Source organism: Oncorhynchus gorbuscha, linkage group LG02, assembly GCF_021184085.1.
Source record: "Oncorhynchus gorbuscha isolate QuinsamMale2020 ecotype Even-year linkage group LG02, OgorEven_v1.0, whole genome shotgun sequence".
NCBI lineage: Eukaryota > Metazoa > Chordata > Actinopteri > Salmoniformes > Salmonidae > Oncorhynchus > Oncorhynchus gorbuscha.
In genome coordinates, this window is record NC_060174.1 from 111,518,735 (window position 1) to 111,541,211 (window position 22,477).

General features: G+C 45.1%; 2 protein-coding genes across 10 annotated transcripts in view; one reads left to right on the plus strand and one right to left on the minus strand.

Moving 5' to 3' along the window:
- Positions 1-6,882, minus strand: part of alg9 (ALG9 alpha-1,2-mannosyltransferase) — a 47,206-nt gene extending 40,324 nt beyond the window's left edge. The window contains exon 1 of one of the 2 annotated variants that reach the window (XM_046331038.1): positions 6,843-6,882. Coding sequence is in view for 1 of the 2 variants with exons in the window: in XM_046331029.1 (XP_046186985.1) it covers positions 4,389-4,531 (143 nt within the window). In the remaining variant the exon portion in view is untranslated. Of the gene's footprint in view, positions 1-4,388; positions 4,890-6,842 lie in introns of those variants that run through there. The other variant, XM_046331029.1, reaches the window with a different exon arrangement.
- Positions 4,398-22,118, plus strand: lg02h11orf1 (linkage group 02 C11orf1 homolog). 8 transcript variants are annotated; one of them, XM_046331091.1, is made up of 5 exons: positions 9,632-9,836; positions 13,015-13,070; positions 13,406-13,658; positions 21,346-21,415; positions 21,609-22,118. In XM_046331091.1, coding segments are annotated over exons 1-5 (471 nt in total). In that variant the 5' UTR covers positions 9,632-9,746; the 3' UTR covers positions 21,611-22,118. The 8 variants fall into 8 exon arrangements, with proteins under 8 accessions (XP_046187030.1, XP_046187023.1, XP_046187047.1 ...); XM_046331083.1 differs by having other exon boundaries at positions 9,638-9,836; positions 21,346-21,442; positions 21,604-22,118; XM_046331050.1 differs by having other exon boundaries at positions 9,707-9,836; positions 21,604-22,118.
- Positions 22,119-22,477: the final 359 nt, after the last annotated feature.

Consider the following 22,477-nt stretch of genomic DNA (forward strand, 5'->3'; position numbering starts at 1 on the left):
ATCAACCCATGGAGGTCTGGATTTGGAGTCACACTCAAAATTAAAGTGGAAAACCACACTACAGGCTGATCCAACTTTGATGTTATGTGCTTAAAACAAGTCTAAATGAGGCTCAGTAGTGTGTGTGGCCTCCACATGCCTGTATGACCTCACTACAACGCCTGGGCATGCTCCTGATGAGGTGGCGGATGGTCTCCTCAAGGGATCTCCTCCCAGACCTGGACTAAAGCATCCGCCAACTCCTGGACAGTCTGTGGTGCAACGTGGCGTTTGTGGATGGAGCGAGACATGATGTCCCAGATGTGCTCAATTGGATTCAGGTCTGGGGAACAGGCGGGCCAGTCCATAGCATCAATGCTTTCCTAATGCAGGAACTGCTGACACACTCCAGCCACATGAGGTCTAGCATTGTCTTGCATTAGGAGGAACCCAGGGCCAACCGCACCAGCATATGGTCTCACAAGGGGTCTGAGGATCTCATCTCGGTACCTAATGGCAGTCAGGCTACCTCTGGCGAGCACATGGAGGGCTGTGCGGCCCCCCAAAGAAATGACTGACCCACCGTGCGGCCCCCCACACCATGACTGACCCACCGCCAAACCAGTCATGCTGGAGGATGTTGCAGGCAGCAGAACGTTCTCCACAGCGTCTCCAGACTGTCACGTCTGTCACATGTGCTCAGTGTGAACGTGCTTTCATCTGTGAAGAGCACAGGGCTCCAGTGGCGAATTTGCCAATCTTGGTGTTCTCTGGCAAATGCCAAACGTCCTGCACGGTGTTGGGCTGTAAGCACAACCCCCAGCTGTGGACGTCGGGCCCTCCTACCACCCTCATGGAGTCTGTTTCTGACCTTTTTGAGCAGACACATGCATATTTGTGGCCTGCTGGAGGTCATTTTGCAGGGCTCTGGCAGTGCTCCTCCTGCTCCTCCTTGCACAGGCGGAAGTAGCGGTCCTGCTGCTGGGTTGCTGCCCTCCTTGTACGGCCTCCTCCACGTCTCCTGATGTACTGGCCTGTCTCCTGGTAGCGCCTCCATGCTCTGGACACTGACACGCTGACAGACACAGCAAACCTTCTTTCCACAGCTCGCATTGATGTTCAACCCTGGATGAGCTGCACTACCTGAGCCACTTGTGTGGGTTGTAGACTCCGTCTCATGCTACCACTAGAGTGAAAGCACCGCCAGCATTCAAAAGTGACCAAAACATCAGCCACGAAGCATAGGAACTGAGAAGTGGTCTGTGGTTATCACCTGCAGAACCACTCCTTTATTGGGGGTGTCTTGCTAATTGCCTAAAATTTCCACCTGTTGTCTATTCCATTTGCACAACAGCATGTGAAATTTATTGTCAATCAGCGTTGCTTCCTAAGTGGACAGTTTGATTTCACAGAAGTGTGATTGACTTGGAGTTACATTGTGTTGTTTAAGTTTTCCTTTTATGTTTTTGATCAGTGTATATCACTACTCTGGATGGTTCTGATTAGAATATGTGGACAACTACAAATACCTAGGTGTCTGTTTAGACTGTAAACTCTCCTTCCAGACTCACATTAAACATCTGCAATCCAAAATTAAATCTAGTCGCTCTGGATAAGAGCGTCTGCTAAATGACTTAAATGTAATGTAAATGTAGAATTGGCTTCCTATTTTGCAACAAAGCATCCTTCACTCATGCTGCCAAACATACCCTCGTAAAACTGACTATCCTACCAATTCTTGACTATGGCGATGTCATTTACAAAATAGCCTCCAACACTCTACTCAGCACATTGGATGCAGTCTATCACAGTGCCTTCCGTTTTGTCACCAAATCCCCATATACTACCCACCACTGCGATCTGTATTCCCTGTAATGCTCTCGTTGGCTGGCCCTCGCTTCATACTCGTCGCCAAACCCACTGGCTCCAGGTCATCTATGAGTTCATGCTTGGTAAAGCCCCGCCTTATCTCAGCTCACTGGTCACCATAGGAGCACCCACCCGTAGCACGCGCTCCAGCAGGTATATTTCACTGGTCACCATAGCAGCACCCACCTGTAGCACACGCTCCAGCAGGTATATTTCACTGGTCACCATAGCAACACCCACCCGTAACACGCGCTGCAGCAGGTATATGTCACAGGTCACCCCCAAAGCCAATTCCCCCTTTGGCCGCCTTTCCTTCCAGTTCTCTGCTGCCAATGACTGGAACGAATTGCAAAAATCACTGAAGCTGGAGACTCATATCTCCCTCACTAACTTTAACCATCAGCTATATGAGCAGCTTATAGATTACTGCACCTGTACATAGCTCATATGTAAATAGCCCACCCAACTACCTCATGCCCATATTGTTATTTATTTAATTTAAATTTTTTAGCTTCTTTGCACCCCAGTATCTGTACTTGCACGTTCATCTTCTGCACATCTATCACTCCAGTGTTTACTTGTACTTGTAATTACTTCGCCACTACGGCCTATTTATTGCCTTACCTCCCTAATCTTATTTAATTTGCACACACTGTATATAGACTTTTCTATTGTGTTAGTGACTGCACGTTTGTTTGTCCCATGTGTAACTCTGTGTTGTTGTTTGTGTCACACTGCTTTGCTTTATCTTGGCCAGGTCGTAATTGTAAATAAGAACTTGTTCTCAACTGGCCTACCTGGTTAAATAAAGGTGCTCTCAACTAGCCTACCTGGTTAAATAAAGGTGTTCTCAACTGGCCTACCTGGTTAAATAAAGGTGTTCTCAACTGGCCTACCTGGTTAAATAAAGGTGTTCTCAACCGGCCTACCTGGTTAAATAAAGGTGTTCTCAACCGGCCTACCTGGTTAAATAAAGGTGTTCTCAACCGGCCTACCTGGTTAAATAAAGGTGCTCTCAACTGGCCTACCTGGTTAAATAAAGGTGTTCTCAACTAACCTACCTGGTTAAATAAAGGTGTTCTCAACTGGCCTACCTGGTTAAATAAAGGTGTTCTCAACTGCCCTACCTGGTTAAATAAAGGTGTTCTCAACTAGCCTACCTGGTTAAATAAAGGTGGAATAAAAAATAAAAAAATGTATGGGTGTGTGTGTATATATATATTTACCAAAAAAAGACATGGGGGATTGGAAATAATGCAGACAATTACAATGATCCACCCCTAAAAAAATACAATTAACATGGTCCAAGCACACCAAGACAGTCGTGAAGAGGGCACGACAAAACCTATTCCCTCTCAGCAGACTGAAAAGATTTGGCATGGGTCCTCAGATCCTCAACAGTTTCTACAGCTGCACCATTGAAAGCATTCTGACTGGTTGCATCACTGTCTTGTATGGCAACTGCTCGGCCTCTGACCGCAAGGGCACTACAGAGGGAAGTGCGAATGGCCCAGTACATCACTGGGGCTAAGCTTCCTGCCATCCAGGAGGTGTCAGAGGAAGGCCCTAAAAATGGTCAAATACTCCAGTCACCCTAGTCATAGACTGTTCTCTCTGCTACCGCACGGCAAGCTGAACCGGAGCACCAATTCTAGGTCCCAGAGGCTTCTAAACAGCTTCTACCCATAAGACTCCTGAACATCTCGTCAAATGGCTTCCCAGACTATTTGCATTGCCTCCCTCACCCTCTTTACACCACTGCAGCGCTCTATTGTTATCATCTATGCATAGTCACTGTAATAACTATACCTACATGTACATACTACCTCAACTAACCGGTGCCCACGCACATTGACGCTATTGTCATTTTACTGCTGCTCTTGAATTACTTGTTACTTTTCTCTCTTATTCTTATCCATATATATTTTATTTTAAACTGCATTGTTGGTTAGGGGCTCGTATGTTGTATTCGGCGCATGTGACTAATACAATTTCATTTCATTTGAAGATCATCTCTGTGGGCTCCAAGTAATATGGAGGGGCTCATAACACGGAGCATGCGCAGTGTGGAGCGTCACTTGGAAAACGTCATCCTTAATGCGCTCTTCGAGTCTGACTGGACTAGGTACAAATAAATACACACTGACCTCTGAGTTACAAGACCAACTGTAGAAGCTGTGTCTGTCAGAGAAGAAGAAAGAAGTGTATTTGTCAGAAGGGTCGGCTGGCTGCAGCTAAATTCAGTGTAGATGGAAGCAGCGGCAGACAGAATAAATAAACTGAAGAAGAGTGACAGAGATGAAGATAGCTAACTACTGACTGTGGCTAATTAGCTTCGAGACTGGCTGATACAACTAACTTAAAACACGTCCTGTATAAACGCAATGTTTCACAAGCAATACTCACGTTTAGCAACATATGGGTTGGTTGTCACTGACAGTGCAGTGAGCCAACATTAGCCAGCTAACTGAGCATTGACCCAATAGCATCTCCTGGACCTGAAGCTGGCTATCACTACCGGAAACATGTACTGTACTCACTCAGTCCGTGTGTCGGGGTTTTTGGTCTCCTCTCCGGCCTTCTCCTCTCTCTGCACCCGGGTTTCGCTCAGTAGATTCCCGCTGTTATTAGCATCTTGTCTACTGACTCGTCGCGTTTTTTGCTTACCCCCCTTAGCCGCCATGTCTACTACTGGCGCTCCCGTGCCTCGCCTTGTCCTCAATATGGTGTTTTATGGCAAAAGGCACCGCCATGTTTAGTGATGGCAAGTTAACTAGTGTAGACTGCGTGCTGTTCTGGACTTCCCTGAAAGCTACAATTAAGCAAGAAGCCACGAGGAGGTGTGTATATTATGGTGTCCTTTCCGTCTCATAATTCAACAAAAAGTAGGGAGGAATGTTGAGCCAACGTGGAGAGAGTTGATAAATCATAAAACATGGCCAGGAAGCAGATTATCATGTTGAGGAGCTGAGAGACAGTTGATGACATATTCTTATTCATTCCTTTACACTTGTGTGTATAAGGTAGATGTTGTGAAATTGTTAGATTACTTGTTAGATATTACTGCATGGTCGGAACTAAAAGCACAAGTGTAACGGCTAGTTTAGTTAGCGGTGGTGCGCTGAATAGCGTTTCAATTGGGACGTCACTCGCTCTGAGACCTTGAAGTAGTAGTTCCCCTTGCTTTTGTGGAGTGATGGGTAACGATGCTCCGATGGTGACTGTTGTTGATGTGTGCAGAGGGTCCCAGGTTCGTGCGGACGGTTTAAAGTAATACTGTTACACAAGGATTACTGTCTACACTCACAGTAGCATCTGCTAACCAATAGCATCTGCTAACCATGTATATGTGACCAATAGCATCTGCTAACCATGTGTATGTGACCAATAACATCTGCTAACCATGTGTATGTGACCAATAGCATCTGCTAACCATGTGTATGTGACCAATAGCATCTGCTAACCATGTGTATGTGACCAATAGCATCTGCTAACCATGTATATGTGACCAATAGCATCTCCTAACCATGTGACTGTGACCAATAACATCTGCTAACCATGTGTATGTGACCAATAACATCTGCTAACCATGTGTATGTGACCAATAACATCTGCTAACCATGTGTATGTGACCAAATACATTTGATTTGATTTGGAAATACTTTATACTTTTGATGAAATAATTTATTTACAGTACTCTTCAAAAGTTTAGACAAAAATGTTGCAGAGTTACTGTCATGTTTAGGGGTCGACCGATTATGATTTTTTTTCAACACCGATACCGATTATTGGAGGACCAAAAAAGCCAATACCGATTACCCGGCCAATTTTTTTCCCCCCATTTTTTATTCGTAATAATGACAATTACAACAATACTTATTTTAACTTCATATAAAGCATCAATAAAATAAATTTAGCCTCAAATAAATAATGAAACATGTTCAATTTGGTTTAAATAATGCAAAAACAAAGTGTTGGAGAAGAAAGTAATGTGTGCCATGTAAAATATGTGCCATGTAATATGTGCCATGTAAAAAAAGCTAACGTTTCAGTTCCTTGCTCAGAACATGAGAACATATGAAAGCTGGTGGTTCCTTTTAACATGAGACTTCAATATTCCAAGTAAGACGTTTTAGGTTGTAGTTAATATAGTATTTATAGGACTATTTCTCTCTATACCATTTGTATTTCATATACCTTTGACTATTGGATGTTCTTATAGGCACTATAGTATTACCAGTGTAACAGTATAGCTTCCGTCCCCCTCCTCGCCCCTACCTGGGCTCGAACCAGGAATACATCGACAACAGCCACACTCGAAGCATCGTTACCCATCGCTCCACAAAAGCCGCGGCCCTTGCAGCGCAAGGGGAATAACTACTCCAAATCTAAAAGCGAGTGGGGTTTGAAACAGTATTAGCACACACCCAGCTAACTAGCTAGCCATTTCACATTGGTTACACCAGCCATTAGGCTGATAGGCTTGAAGTCATAAACAGCGCTGTGCTTGCGAAGATCTGCTGGTGAAACGCACAAAAGTGTTGTTTATTACGGGCCTGCTGTTGCTCAGTCAGACTGCTCTATCAAATCAGACTTAATTATAACATAACACACAGAAATACGAGCCTTTGGTCATTAATATGATCGAATGCGGAAACTATAATTTTGAAAACAAAACGTTTATTATTTCAGTGAAATACGGAACCGTTCGGTATTTCATCTAACGGGTGGCATCCCTAAGTCTAAATATTCTTGTTACATTACACAACCTTCAATGTATGTCATAATTACGTAAAACTCTGGCAAATTAGTTCGCAATGAGCCAGGCAGCCTAAATTGTTGCATATACCCTGACTCTGCGTGCAATGAACGCAAGATAAATTACACAATTTCACCTGGTTAATATTGCCTGCTAAACTGGATTAGTAGTTATAACTAGTGATTATGATTGATTGTTTTTTATAAGATAAGTTTAATGCTAGCTAGCAATTTACCTTGGCTTCTACTGCATTTGCGTAACAGGCAGGCTACTCGTGGAGTGCCATGGTTAGAGAGTTGGACTAGTTAACTGTGCGGTTGCAAGATTGGATCCCCTGAGCTGACAAGGTGAAAATCTGTCGTTCTGCCCCTGAACAAGGCAGTTAACCCACAGTTCCTCGGCAGTCATTGAAAATAAGAATGTGTTCTTAACTGACTTGCCTAGTTAAATAAAAGGTATAAAAAAATTATAATAATCGGAAATTGGCGCCCAAAAATACAGATTTCCAATTGTTATGAAAACGTGAAATCGGCCCTAATTAATCGGCCATTCCGATTAATCGGTCGACCTCTAGTCATGTTGCATAGTTACTGTCATGTTACTGAGTTACTGCCATGTTGCTGAGTTGGACTTACTGTCACGATGCAGAGTTACTGTCACGATGCAGAGTTACTGTCACGGTGCAGAGTTACTGTCACGGTGCAGAGTTACTGTCACGATGCAGAGTTACTGTCACGATGCAGAGTTACTGTCACGGTGCAGAGTTACTGTCACGATGCAGAGTTAATGTCACGATGCAGAGTTACTGTCACGATGCAGAGTTACTGTCACGATGCAGAGTTACTGTCACGATGCAGAGTTACTGTCATGTTGCTGAGATAGACTTGTTGCAGAGTTACTGTCACGATGCAGAGTTACTGTCACGATGCAGAGTTACTGTCACGATGCAGAGTTACTGTCATGTTGCTGAGATAGACTTGTTGCAGAGTTACTGTCATGTTGCTGAGATAGACTTGTTGCAGAGTTACTGTCATGTTGCAGAGTTACTGTCATGTTGCTGAGATAGACTTGTTGCAGAGTTACTGTCACGATGCAGAGTTACTGTCACGTTGCAGATTTACTGTCACGGTGCAGAGTTACTGTCACAGTGCAGAGTTACTGTCACGATGCAGAGTTACTGTCACGATGCAGAGTTACTGTCACGATGCAGAGTTACTGTCACGGTGCAGAGTTACTGTCACGATGCAGAGTTAATGTCACGATGCAGAGTTACTGTCACGATGCAGAGTTACTGTCACGATGCAGAGTTACTGTCACGGTGCAGAGTTACTGTCACGGTGCAGAGTTACTGTCACGGTGCAGAGTTACTGTCACGTTGCAGAGTTACTGTCACGATGCAGAGTTACTGTCACGATGCAGAGTTACTGTCACGATGCAGAGTTACTGTCACGATGCAGAGTTACTGTCACGTTGCTGAGATAGACTTGTTGCAGAGTTACTGTCACGATGCAGAGTTACTGTCACGATGCAGAGTTACTGTCATGTTGCTGAGATACCTTACATTATTCATCTCATATGTATATACTGTACTCTATACCATCTACTGCATCTTGTTTACATACCTTACATTATTCATCTCATATGTATATACTGTACTCTATACCATCTACTGCATCTTGTTTACATACCTTACATTATTCATCTCATATGTATATACTGTACTCTATACCATCTACTGCATCTTGTTTACATACCTTACATTATTCATCTCATATGTATATACTGTACTCTGTACCATCTACTGCATCTTGTTTACATACCTTACATTATTCATCTCATATGTATATACTGTACTCTGTACCATCTACTGCATCTTGTTTACATACCTTACATTATTCATCTCATATGTATATACTGTACTCTATGTAATTACTTCGCCACCATGGCCTATTTATTGTCTTAACACACCTCATTTGCACTCACTGTATATAGACTTTTTGTTTTATTTTTTACTGTATTATTGACTGTTTTGTTTATCCCATGTGTAACTCTGTGTTGTTGTTTACTCCATGTGTAACTGTTGTTTACTCCATGTGTAACTCTGTGTTGTTGTTTGTGTCGAATTGCTATGCTTTTTCTTGGCCAGGTCAAAGTTGCAAATGAGAACTTGTTCTCAACTAGCCTACCTGGTTAAATAAAGGTAAAATAAATAAATAAAATGACCCCAAGCATACTTCCAAAATTCTGGCAAAATGGCATAAGGACAACAAAGTCAAGGTATTGGAGTGGCCATCATAAAGCGTGTGCAAGCAAGGAGGCCTATAAACCTGACTCAGTTACACCAGCTCTGTCAGAAGGAATGGGCAATAATTCACATATACTTATTGTGGAAAGCTTGTGAAAGGCAACCTGAAACGTTTGACCGAAGTTAAACAATTTTAAGGCAAACTACCAAATACTAAATGAGTGTATGTAAACTTCTGACCCACTGGGAATGTGATGAAAGAAATAAAAAGCTGAAATAAATCATTCTCTCTACTATTATTCTGACATTTCACATTCTTAAAATAAAGTGGTGATCCTAACTGACCTAAAACAGGGAATTGTTTTACTGGGATTATAAGACAGAAATGGTGAAAAACTGAGTTTAAATGTATATGGCTAAGGTAGAGTCGACGATATATGCGCTTTTAAACCCAGGATCGTTACACAACTCTCTCCTTTCAGAGGGCGTCCTTGCGCTAGTTTGTGACTCAACATCTTATAGGAACGCGCTCACCAGCAGAGGACACGCATGTTCGTGGATGCAAGGTCCGATCACTTCTGAGACCAATGTAATGAAACAGGCAGGAAGCAGGTAGACCGATGTCCGGCGCGCTATCGAATGTGCCCCAAAAGTATGTTCAAAACGCGGAGTCGATATCCGCGCCTATAAACCCAGGCTCGTTATAATACTTATTCCAAGTGAGAAAGGTTTTAGGAATGTATGTGTATGTATGTATATATATATGTTTTTTAAAAATAAAATATATATATTTAACTGTATATATTGTAATCTTGATTTGTTGTTAATGAAATAAAAAATAAAATCACTTTTAAATTTTGAAACTGTAAATTTACGAAGGCACCCATAGGGCTTATGTGGACGGCTGGTTGTGTCACATCGCCAAGGAAACGCTTGACAATAAAGGAGCGTGCAGGAGTTCTGTCCAGTTCACGCTGTCAGCAGGTAAGAAGTATGTAGGTAGAAATGTAGATATTTACTTTAGGCCATTACCAACTAAATACATCACGTTGTACCGTTTATCCCGGTCAAAAGGGACATTTACACATTCCTGGGTGGAAATTCGGTTTACTGTTTGGAAAATATGGTCCAGTTTCTACTGGGGCCTGCGTGTGTGTGTGATCGTGCACTCTTGTTCTCCTTGCCATTGAGATGTGAATTACAGCAAGGCTATTTGTTAGTAGGATATTTAGATATGATTAGGCTGGACACTTTACAACAAACTAGTTCATTGCATCTGCCGTGGAGCCCAGTTTCATAAAATTACAATATGTCCCAGCTGTTTGGTGTAGTTTTGAAGTAGCTGCTGAAAAACAGGACTTGTTTTATGGCATTATTCAAACTGCCAGCTCCCTATTAGTTGTGTTGAACTCCGTGGAAACAACTGCCTTCAGGACGCTCTTTTCCCAGGTCTTTATTCTGCGTCACAATGTCTGCTTCGCGGTGGCCAGACACCTTCAACTCGTACGATTACATCATATAATGTATCATTAACAGGGTTACAGCTACTTGATGTGCAAACTCATTGTTCACCTGGGTGGGTACACGTTGTGTTGACCAACATATCTATCGATGGCTGGCGCAAAGTGTTCAAACGGTAAACATTTTTTGGTCATAGTTAACCATATTTTATTTCAGAAAAAATGTCTAAACATAAAGAAAACGCATGTCCCTGTACTCTTTTTCAAGATGTGATTACATTTTTTAATTAAGAAATACACTGACGATTTGTTGTTTCTAAATGGCCGATGGATAATTTGATATGCGTCGAAATCGTTGTTGGTCGGCGGCGAATTGAGCGAATACTGTGCAGGTTCATTGCGTTGTAAGCAAAATGGATAGGTCAAGCTCATTGATTTGTAGGTCTGACGCAGTTTCAACTTCAGATTATGAGCCTAGTCGCAAATGAGGTATGAAGTAACCAGAGAAGACCTTAAAAACCCTAAACCTAATAATCAAATGTATTTATAAAGCCCTTTTTACATCAGCAGATGTTACAAAGGGCTATACAGAAACTCTAACCCTATGTATAACCTATTTTACCCTTAACCCTAACCCTAATTCTAGGGTAGGGTGGACTAGAACACTATTAGAAACATTTACATTTAAGTCATTTAGCAGACGCTCTTATCCAGAGCGACTTACAAATTGGTGCATTCACCTTATGACATCCAGTGGAACAGTCACTTTACAATAGTGCATCTAAATCTTAAAGGGGCGGGGGGGGTTGAGAGGGATTACTTATCCTATCCTAGGTATTCCTTAAAGAGGTGGGGTTTCAGGTGTCTCCGGAAGGTGGTGATTGACTCCGCTGTCCTGGCGTCGTGAGGGAGTTTGTTCCACCATTGGGGGGCCAGAGCAGCGAACAGTTTTGACTGGGCTGAGCGGGAGCTGTACTTCCTCAGTGGTAGGGAGGCGAGCAGGCCAGAGGTGGATGAACGCAGTGCCCTTGTTTGGGTGTAGGGCCTGATCAGAGCCTGGAGGTACTGAGGTGCCGTTCCCCTCACAGCTCCGTAGGCAAGCACCATGGTCTTGTAGCGGATGCGAGCTTCAACTGGAAGCCAGTGGAGAGAACGGAGGAGCGGGGTGACGTGAGAGAACTTGGGAAGGTTGAACACCAGACGGGCTGCGGCGTTCTGGATGAGTTGAAGGGGTTTAATGGCACAGGCAGGGAGCCCAGCCAACAGCGAGTTGCAGTAATCCAGACGGGAGATGAAACTATTTTAGTAATCATATAATGTTAGTTAACATCATTGTAGTACTAAATAACATTTTATTAGTTATTATATTTATTGTTGTAAGGCAGAACACTTAACAAGCCACATTTTTTTTATTTTTAAATTGTGGTTTGAACTGCATGGGATAGGTGGGGCAGGTTTGAGACTGATCTAAGGAATTGCAGAAAAAATACACTATTTCTCAGCTGCCTCACCAATGGCTTTATGTAAATGAATAACTTTGAATTTGGTAGCATTGCCTTTAAATTGTTTAACTTGGGTCAAACATTTTTGGTAGCCTTCCACAAGCTTCCCACAAAAAATTGGGTAATTGGACTTTTACATAAGCCCTTTGTATTGGTGTAGACTTGACGGACCAGATGGGACTCATTCCCACCCAAACCAAAAGGAGAAACCAATGTTTTCTCTGGTAGGCACAACCTACCTGGCACCCCTATAAATAATAACCTCAAATCAAAAGCGTTACAATATATATTCAAAATGTCCATTTATTTGGCGCTTTGGTCCAGAAAAAACAGCTTCCAAAATGCGCAACGTCACTACAAAATGTTTCAAAAGTTGCCAATAAACTTTGCCAAAATATTTCAAACTACTTTTGTAATACAACTTTAGGTATTTTTAAACGTTAATCGATCAAATTGAAGACGGGTCTGTGTTCAATCACAGGAAAACAACCAAGCAAGTTACTTTTCAAGTCTTGCGCAACTCTCAACAGTGTTACGCAGTTCCTAGTTGGCCCCACTCCTTCATTGCACAAATGAATAACCTCAACCAAATTCCAAACACTGGTGACATCCAGTGGAAGTGGTAGTATCCGAAATATCGTTTGCCAATAAGAACTCACTGAACAGAGACCTAAAAAAAACATTCTGAACAGTTAGTCCTCGGGGTTTTGCCTGCTACATAAGTTCTGTTATACTTACAGACATGATTCAAACAGTTTTAGAACCTTCAGAGTGTTTTCTATCCAAATCTACTAATAATATGCATATCTTATTCTTGGCATGAGTAGCAGGAAGTTGAAATTGGGCACGCTATTTATCCAAAAGTGAAAATGCTGCTCCCTATACAGTATATATTGATATTTGTCAATAAAACTCATGAATGCAACTGTTTATGTAAAATGTTGTGTTCTACTTGTAGCCCTGGTGTCCTGAAAATAACATATTTAGCCTCACAATGAAGTGTTTTACCATAAGGCCTGAACATGCAGATAAATGAAAAGTCCATTTTTGCTGGTCTCTCAGTGGGTTAGAAGTCTTACTCACATCAGCTACTGAGAGTGAGACCATATAGCCAGGTTGAAATGCTTACGTTTTCTCATAATTTGGTTGGGTCTAATTATGTTGCTGTCCTGGGGCTCTGTGGAGTCTGTTTGTGTACAGAGCCTCAGAACCAGCTGGCTGAGGGGACTCTTCTCCAGGTGCATCTCTCTCTATAGGTGAGTGCTTTGTTAGGAAAGGTTTGAGAATCGCATCCTTTTATGTAATTGTAGAATTTAATGTCTCTGTTCTGGATTTTTATAATTAGTGGGAATTCTGCTCTGAATGCAATATTTGGTGTTTTACGTTGTAAACGGAGGATGGTTTTGCAGAATTCTGCATGCAGTCTCAATTTGGTATTTGTCCCATTTTGTGAATTCTTGGTTGGTGAGTGAACCTCACAACCAGACTTCACAACCATAATGGTTGATGTGTTATATAACTGATTTGCGTATTTTTAGGCAATAAAATATTGTATTCACTCACTCATGTACTACCCTTGTCTCCCTCGCAGCAGGATGCCGTTCCCATGGACCTTCTCCTCTCCTCCGTTCCACTACATGCTGCGTGCGTCTGGGCAGAGTGAGGTATGGAGCGACGCTCGGCCGGAGGACAAGTTCCATCAGTACGGCTGGCGCTGCGGAACCAGTGAGGACGGATATGGTACCAGGACTCTGATTGGTAACTGGGTCGAACAACAAAAAGACATCACTCAATACCGGAAAGCCAGACCCCTTCCTTCACAGGTTAGACCCCTTCCTTCACAGGTTAGACTCCTTCCTTCACAGGTTAGACCCCTTCCTTCACAGGTTAGACCCCTTCCTTCACAGGTTAGACTCCTTCCTTCACAGGTTAGACCCCTTCCTTCACAGGTTAGACCCCTTCCTTCACAGGTTAGACCCCTTCCTTCACAGGTTAGACTCCTTCCTTCACAGGTTAGACCCCTTCCTTCACAGGTTAGACTCCTTCCTTCACAGGTTAGACCCCTTCCTTCACAGGTTAGACCCCTTCCTTCACAGGTTAGACCCCTACCTTCACAGGTTAGACCCCTACCTTCACAGGTTAGACCCCTTCCTTCACAGGTTAGACTCCTTCCTTCACAGGTTAGACTCCTTCCTTCACATCAGACTCCTACCTTTACAAGTTAGACTAATCAGGTTAGTGGGGGGAACTTCTAATTACTAGTCCAACGCTCTAACCACTAGTCTACCTGCTGGTTACTGGTCCAATGCTCTAACCACTAGCCTACCTGCTGGTTACTGGCCCAATGCTCTAACCACTAGCCTACCTGCTGGTTACTAGTCCAACGCTCTAACCACTAGTCTACCTGCTGGTTACTGGTCCAATGCTCTAACCACTAGGCTACCTGCTGGTTACTGGCCCAATGCTCTAACCACTAGCCTACCTGCTGGTTACTAGTCCAACGCTCTAACCACTAGACTACCTGCTGGTTACTGGTCCAATGCTCTAACCACTAGGCTACCTGCTGGTTACTGGCCCAATGCTCTAACCACTAGCCTACCTGCTGGTTACTAGTCCAACGCTCTAACCACTAGACTACCTGCTGGTTACTGGTCCAATGCTCTAACCACTAGGCTACCTGCTGGTTACTGGCCCAGCGCTCTAACCACTAGGCTACCTGGTGGTTACTGGTCCAATGCTCTAACCACTAGGCTACCTGCTGGTTACTGACCCAATGCTCTAACCACTAGACTACCTGCTGGTTACTGGCCCAACGCTCTAACCACTAGGCTACCTGCTGGTTACTGGTCCAATGCTCTAACCACTAGGCTACCTGCTGGTTACTGGCCCAACGCTCTAACCACTAGGCTACCTGACACCTCTATTACAATGTAAGGACCATGTGAGAATCTCTGGGAATTTAAACTATTTCTGAAGTTATTTTTGCACATTTGATAGTGACAATAAGGCATAAAATTGCTGGGACCCTGGCTGGCAGGTGAGCTGGGACCCTGGCTGGCAGGTGAGCTGCGTCACATAGCCTACAATAACAATGCTGGACTGCAGTTGGGTTTGGAACCAGTTGTTGGGTTTGGGACCGGTAGCGGATGGGAGTCGGACAGAAAGGAGGAGTGCAGTATGAAAATGTGGACGGGATGAAGAAATGGGCCTGTTATGTCAGAGCTGTTTTACTGTCCGTGTGAAAAGTAGGGAACTAGCTAGGGAAACTGACAGATCAATAATGTTACATTGCCATACTGACTAATAAAACTCATTGCACTGAAGAAATGTCAGAATATCAATCTTCTGGTTGATGTTTTCAACATTTAATTCAGGTCTAGTGTGATTGAGGCAAAAGAAAAATAATAGCTAACGTTAAACTTTTGGCTCTCTCTGTCTCTGTCTCTCTCTCTCTCTCTCTCTGTCTCTGTCTCTCTCTCTCTCTGTCTCTCTCTGTCTCTCTCTCTCTCTCTCTCTCTCTCTCTCTGTCTCTCTCTCTCTCTCTCTCTCTCTCTCTCTCTCTCTCTCTCTCTCTCTCTCTCTCTCTCTCTCTCTCTCTCTCTCATATATATATATTTGGCACAACTGGAGAAAGCTAGTCAAGTTCAATTATGGGTCAAAACAAAGGCTACAAAAATGTCCATACAAACAACAGCTGTTAGTGATATGACGTGGCTATTAATGCTATCTGACCGATATCTAGAGGCTAGAGCTGACCTGGCTGTGGTAGCTACTAGCTAGCGTAGCTTATTCATTCACCTCATTCGAGAGGGTATGAAACATTGGCTAACATTACATGACAGTTAGAATACGAGCTCAGCACTGTGAATAAAAACACTACTTTTGTTTTTTTTAAATGTTATTTTTAAAATTTTATTTTACCTTTATTTAACTAGGCAAGTCAGTTAAGAACCAATTCTTATTTTCAATGATGGCCTAATGTTAAATGACGCTTATGTTAAACAGCAGTTACCTTGCCAGCTACATCAGTCAACTAAAGAGTAGCTAGTTTCTGCTCTGCTTGCTTTTACAACTCAGTGAAAGAGTGCAACACACACACTGAACTTTGCTGAACTCTCCCGTGCTGGTCCAGCCAGCCTTCCAGAAGCTTTGCCTTCACACAGCCTGTCAGCCTGCTCTGTGGTGTCCTTGGTCCTAAATCCAGTCAACGGACTTCTCCAAACAGCCCACCCGACCACTCGGAGGTGTCCGCATGGTCCGAAAGCAGATCCTTTTTTGTATCACATTGCAATGTTAAAACAGGGGGGGACAAAAATGTCAGAATGTGGGGTGAATGTTTGTCTATGGAGATTGCATGGCTGTGTGCTCAATTTTATACATTACCAGTTTGGATACACCTACTCATTGAAGGGTTTTTATTTATTTGTACTATTTTTTACATTGTCGAATAATACTGAAGACCTCCACCTATGAAATAACACGTAGTGTTATCATGTAGTGACCAAAAACAAATCAAAATGTATTTTATGTTTGAGATTCTTCAAAGTAGCCACCCTTTGCCTTGACAGCTTTGCATTCTCTGAACCAACTTCATGTGGTAGTCACCTGGAATGCATTTGAATTAACAGGTGTGCCTTGTTAAAAGTTTAATTGTGAAATGTATTTTCACTACAGACAGAGGAAGGGGGAGAGAGAGAGACACAGCTGCATATTTCTTTACGAAAGGATAGATTTGGAGTTAGATAAGCTTGGACATATACAGCATAACCTTCACTCCAGATCAAAACTCCAAACCTACAAACTCATTTTAGACAATATTACCTGGAAGGATTACTACTACCGAGGATTCCTTTTGTCCAAGCTGTACAGAGGGTGCTGTGGCCTGTAAACAGCAGAGACCGGAGGACACCATCCAACATGGAACTGAGACGGAACAGATACAACTTCAATTAGTACTGAGGTGTGAAGTGAGCTGTGTCGAAGCCTTTGAGCACAACAAATGTCAGGAGTCTCACAGGCTACCCACCCAAATCCAGAGGCCTTGAAGCCCTCTCCCACTGTTCAGAGACCGTCCACTGGCATGTTCTACAAGAGATCTGCCTCCAGAAGTAATTCTCCCTAGTGGGTGTGACGCCTACTCCCGTTGCCTACTACACTGCTGCTTGGATTCCATCTGGCGATATGTACCTTGTCTGCCCTCTCCTGTCTCCCCCTGTCTGGCACAGGTACCCCCACCACACTCACCCCTCTCTACCTGGCCTGTCTCCCCCTGTCTGGCACAGGTACCCCCACCACACTCACCCCTCTCTACCTGGCCTGTCTCCCCCTGTCTGGTACAGGTACCCCCACCACACTCACCCCTCTCTCTGTTCACCATCTGCCCTCTCCTGTCTCCCCCTGTCTGGTACAGGTACCTCCACCACACTCACCCTCTCTCTGTTCACCATCTGCCCTCTCCTGTCTCCCCCTGTCTGGTACAGCTACCCCCACCACACTCACCCCTCTCTCCCTGACCTGTCTCCCCCTGTCTGGCACAGGTACCTCCACCACACTCACCCCTCTCTCCCTGGCCTGTCTCCCCTGTCTGGCACAGGTACCCCCACCACACTCACCCCTCTCTCCCTGGCCTGTCTCCCCTGTCTGGCACAGGTACCCCCACCACACTCACCCCTCTCTCCCTGGCCTGTCTCCCCCTGTCTGGTACAGGTACCTCCACCACACTCACCCCTCTCCCTGGCCTGTCTCCCCCTGTCTGGTACAGGTACCTCCACCACACTCACCCCTCTCCCTGGCCTGTCTCCCCCTGTCTGGTACAGGTACCCCCACCACACTCACCCCTCTCCCTGGCCTGTCTCCCCCTGTCTGGTACAGGTACCCCCACCACACTCACCCCTCTCTCCCTGGCCTGTCTCCCCCTGTCTGGTACAGGTACCTCCACCACACTCACCCCTCTCTCCCTGGCCTGTCTCCCCCTGTCTGGTACAGGTACCCCCACCACACTCCGCTTTCGCTCGCCTCCAGCACACAGACACTGTTGGGGCGAGTGACTCTGAACTTACAATGGCCAGCTCCAAGTATTTTTTTTTCATTCTGTTTTTTATACCATTTGCCTCAGGGCTCCTGAATGCTTTGTTGACGATGAACATTCTTGTTTACCTAACCATGGGATAGACTGTTTGTTCCCACCCTCGGGACTCTGACTCTCTATTGGTTACACAGACTCTTGGCCTCCCATCCTATTCTAACCACCTCTCGTATTCATGTTACCTGGTGAAATTGCTGTACAATATGATCTTGTTGCCATCTGATGCACATTCAGATGTCATAAATCAACACTGCAGAGATCTCCCTGTCCTCTGCCGTGCTTTGATTGTTTTACTGCTGATGATATCTGGGAATGTGTATGTACACCCTGGCCCATCTGTTGCTAGCCCCAATTCTGACTTGTGCGCTATTTGCTTCACTGATTTGTGCTCTCATAAAAGCCTGGGTTTTCTGCACGTTAACATTAGAAGCTTATTACCTAAAATGTACCAATTGAAAGTGTGGGTTCACAGCTCCAATCCAGATGTGTTGGTCATTACTGAGACGTGGTTAAGGAAGTGTCAGGGTTTTCCTGTGGTGAAGTAGAGGAGGACCAAAACGCAGCGTGGTTATATTGACTCATGTTTAATAAACACGGATAAACATGAACACTACAAAACAATGAACGTGGAAAACCAAAAACAGCCCTATCTGGTGCAAAACACAGAGACAGGAACAATCACCCACAAAACCCAACACAAAACAGGCTACCTAAATATGGTTCCCAATCAGAGACAATGACTAACACCTGCCTCTGATTGAGAACCATATCAGGCCAAACATAGAAATAGACAAACCAGACACACAACATAGAATGCCCACCCAGCTCACGTCCTGACCAACACTAAAACAAGGAAAACACATACGAACGATGGACAGAACGTGACAGAACCCCCCCCCAAGGTGCGGACTCCGAACGCACAACCTAAACCTATAGGGGAGAGTCTGGGTGGGCATCTCTCAGTGGTGGCGGCTCTGGCGCTGGACGTGGACCCCACTCCATAATTGTCTTAGTCCACCTCCTTAGTGTCCCTTGAGTGGCAACCCTCGCCGCTAACCTTGGCCTAGGAAACCTAACAATGGGCCCCACTGGACTGAGGTAGCTCGGGACCGAGGGGAAGCTCGGGACCGAGGGGAAGCTCAGGAGTGAGAGGAAGCTCAGGATTGAGAGGAACCTCAGGAGTGAGAGGAACCTCAGGAGTGAGAGGAAGCTCAGGAGTGAGAGGAAGCTCAGACAGGTTGATGGATCTACCAGATCCTGGCTGGCTGGTGGTTCCGGCAGATCCTGGCTGACTGGCACTTCTGGCGGATCCTGGCTGACTGGTGGATCCTGGCTGACTGGCGGATCCTGGCTGACTGGCGGACCCTGGCTGACTGGCGGACCCTGGCAGACTGGCGGATCCTGGCTGACTGGCGGACCCTGGCAGACTGGCGGATCCTGGCAGACTGGCGGATCCTGGCAGACTGGCGGATCCTGGCAGACTGGCGGATCCTGGCAGACTGGCGGATCCTGGCTGACTGGCAGATCCTGGCCGGCTGGCAGATCCTGGCCGACTGGCAGATGCTGGCAGACTGGCGGATCCTGGCCGACTGGCACTTCTGGCGGATCCTGGCTGACTGGCAGATCCTGGCCGGCTGGCAGATCCTGGCCGACTGGCAGATGCTGGCAGACTGGCGGATCCTGGCCGACTGGCACTTCTGGCGGATCCTGGCTGAATGGCGGATCTAACTGATCCTGGCTGACTGGCAGATCCTGGCCGACTGGCGGATCCTGGCTGACTAGCAGATCCTGGCTGACTGGCAGATCCTGGCCGACTGGCAGTTCTGGCGGATCCTGGCAGACTGGCGGATCCTGGCAGACTGGCGGATCCTGGCAGACTGGCGGCACTGGCGGCGCTGGGCAGACTGGCGGCACTTGCGGCGCTGGACAGACTGGCAGCACTTGCGGCGCTGGGCAGACTGGCGGCCTGGCGGATCCTGGCTGATTAGCAGATCCTGGCTGAATGGCTGATCTAACTGATCCTGGCTGACTGGCTGATCCTGGCTGACTGGCAGATCCTGGCCGACTGGCGGATCCTGGCTGACTAGCAGATCCTGGCTGACTGGCAGATCCTGGCCGACTGGCAGTTCTGGCAGATCCTGGCAGACTGGCGGCCTAAATATGGTTCCCAATCAGAGACAATGACTAACACCTGCCTCTGATTGAGAACCATATCAGGCCAAACATAGAAATAGACAAACCAGACACACAACAAAGAATGCCCACCCATCTCACGTCCTGACCAACACTAAAACAAGGAAAACACATACGAACGATGGACAGAAAGTGACAGGAAGAGTGTTTTGAATACTGATGTTAACCTTTCTGGTTATAACCTTTTTCGGCAAGACGGATCTTCCAAAGGTGGAGGAGTGGCAATCTTTACCAAGGATCACCTTCAGTGCTCGGTCGTCTCCACCAAGTCTGTCCTCAAACAATTAGATTTTCTGGTTTTAAGCATTAAACTTTCAAATAGTTATTTGTTGACTGTTGCTGGGTGTTAATCGTCCTCCATCAGCCCCAGCCTGTATCTTACCTGACCTAAGCTCTCACCCAGAAAAGGCTACTCTCCTCGATGTTATCCTCACAAATATTCCTGATAGGTATCAGTCTGGTGTTTTCTGTAATGACCTTAGTGATCACTGTTTTACAGCCTGTGTTCGTGATGGCGGATCAGTGACACAACCTGTCCTGATTTTGTAATAGACGCTTGGTAAAAAAACATCCTTCATGAACTGGCCTCTGTAAATTGGTATAGAATCAGCTTGATCCCCTCTGACGAAGACGCCTGGACCTTCTTTTTTGATATTTTCAGTGGTATTGTTAACAAACGCCCCCATTGAAGAAAATTAGAATTAAAAACAGGTTCAGCCCCTGGTGCGACCGTGATCTTGCAGAGTTACTCCACCTCAAGAATCGCATTTGGCAAAAGGCTCAGCCACGCATACTCAGGCTGACTGGCTCTTGTTCAGGCAAATGAGAAATAAGTGCACTAAGGCTATCCGGAAGGTCAAAGGTAGTTACTTTCTCTCTCTGTGGGTCTCACCCCAAGAAGTTCTGGAATATGGTTACAGACCTGAAGAATAAACCCTCCTCACAGCTGCCCATGTCCTTTAATGTTGATGATGTGGTTGTTACTGACAAGAAGCACATGGCTGAGCTCTTTAATCACCACTTCATTAAGCCAGGATTCCTATTTGACTCAGTCATGGCTCCTTGCCTGTCCAACATTTCCTCATCTCCCACCCATTCTAATGTGACTAGGCCGATGCTCCTCCCTCTTTTTCCCCTGCCCCGCTACAAAGATTCTCCCTGCAGGCGGTCACTGAAGGGGTGTCCACATACTTATGGCCATAGTATTTATTTCTTCCACCTCCCTGATATCTGTCCATTCCTCTCTTTCACAGTTCTCTCACTACTTTGACTCCACCTACTCCTCCTCCTTTAACCGTGAAAAGAAGAGACCCATCAACAGCTGTGAATAATACTACTGCATATTACTGAGTATTACAGAATTTTACTGAATATTACTTGGTACTACTGAATATTACTGATGCTAATAGTATTTTGTCATAATATTACTGATGCTAATAGTATTTTGTCATAATATTAGTGATGCTAATAGTATTTTGTCATATTACTGATAATGCATGTGTGTGTTCCAGTGAAGGAGTCCAAGAGTTTCCCGGGCCAGCAGCTGGAGTTAGACCTCCCCCAAGAGGGACTACACCAACACCAGTCACACACACACCACACCCCACCCCGTCTGGGACTGTGACGCTGCAGGATGCCAGGGGACAGCAGGAGAACACAGCAGACAGAGCAGCATCCTTCTGACCCCTCAATAAATACTGATAAGAGTGGTTCACTTTTAGTAGTGCATCAGTGAATGTGGACTACAGTGTGTGTGTGTTTTACTGTATTTGCAGCCTTTGGAGCCAAACGTTCTTTTGGATCAACTCCCCCTGTTCCCTCTCTTACCCCATCTCCCCTCGTCCCCTCACGCACTCCCACTCTCTCTCTCCCTCCGTCTATCTCTCTCCACCTCCACCTGTCTCTCTCTCCACCTCCCCTGTGTGTCTCTCTCTCTCCACCTCTCCCCTCTCAAATAGCATTGTAGTTTTCTTTGTTTTTTTGTGAATTCTTTCAGTGTCAAGTAAATCTCTTTTTGTTTTCCTCATTATTGGGTTGGGTCTAATTATGTTGCTGTGTTGGGGCTCTGTAGGAAGCAAATCAAATTTGATTTGTCACATACACATAGTTAGCAGATGTTAATGCGAGTGTAGCGAAATGCTTGTGCTTCTAGTTCCGACAATGCAGTAATAACCAACAAGTAATCTAGCTAACAATTCCAAAACGACCTTATACACACAAGTGTAAAGGGATAAAGAATGTGAACATAAAGACATATGAATGAGTGATGGTACAGAGCGGCATAGGCAAGATACAGTAGATGGTATCGAGTACAGTATATACATATGAGTATGTAAACAAAGTGGCATAGTTAAAGTGGCTAGTGATACATGTATTACATAAAGA

Excerpts from the sequence above, each read along its gene's own strand:
- lg02h11orf1 (XM_046331050.1), top strand. The coding sequence starts at position 9,747 with ATGTGGACGGCTGGTTGTGTCACATCGCCAAGGAAACGCTTGACAATA. Across the intron at positions 9,837-13,014 it reads CCAGTTCACGCTGTCAGCAG|AGCCTCAGAACCAGCTGGCT; the intron begins GTAAGAAGTATG and ends GTTTGTGTACAG. Across the intron at positions 21,416-21,603 it reads GAAGAGACCCATCAACAGCT|TGAAGGAGTCCAAGAGTTTC; the intron begins GTGAATAATACT and ends TGTGTGTTCCAG.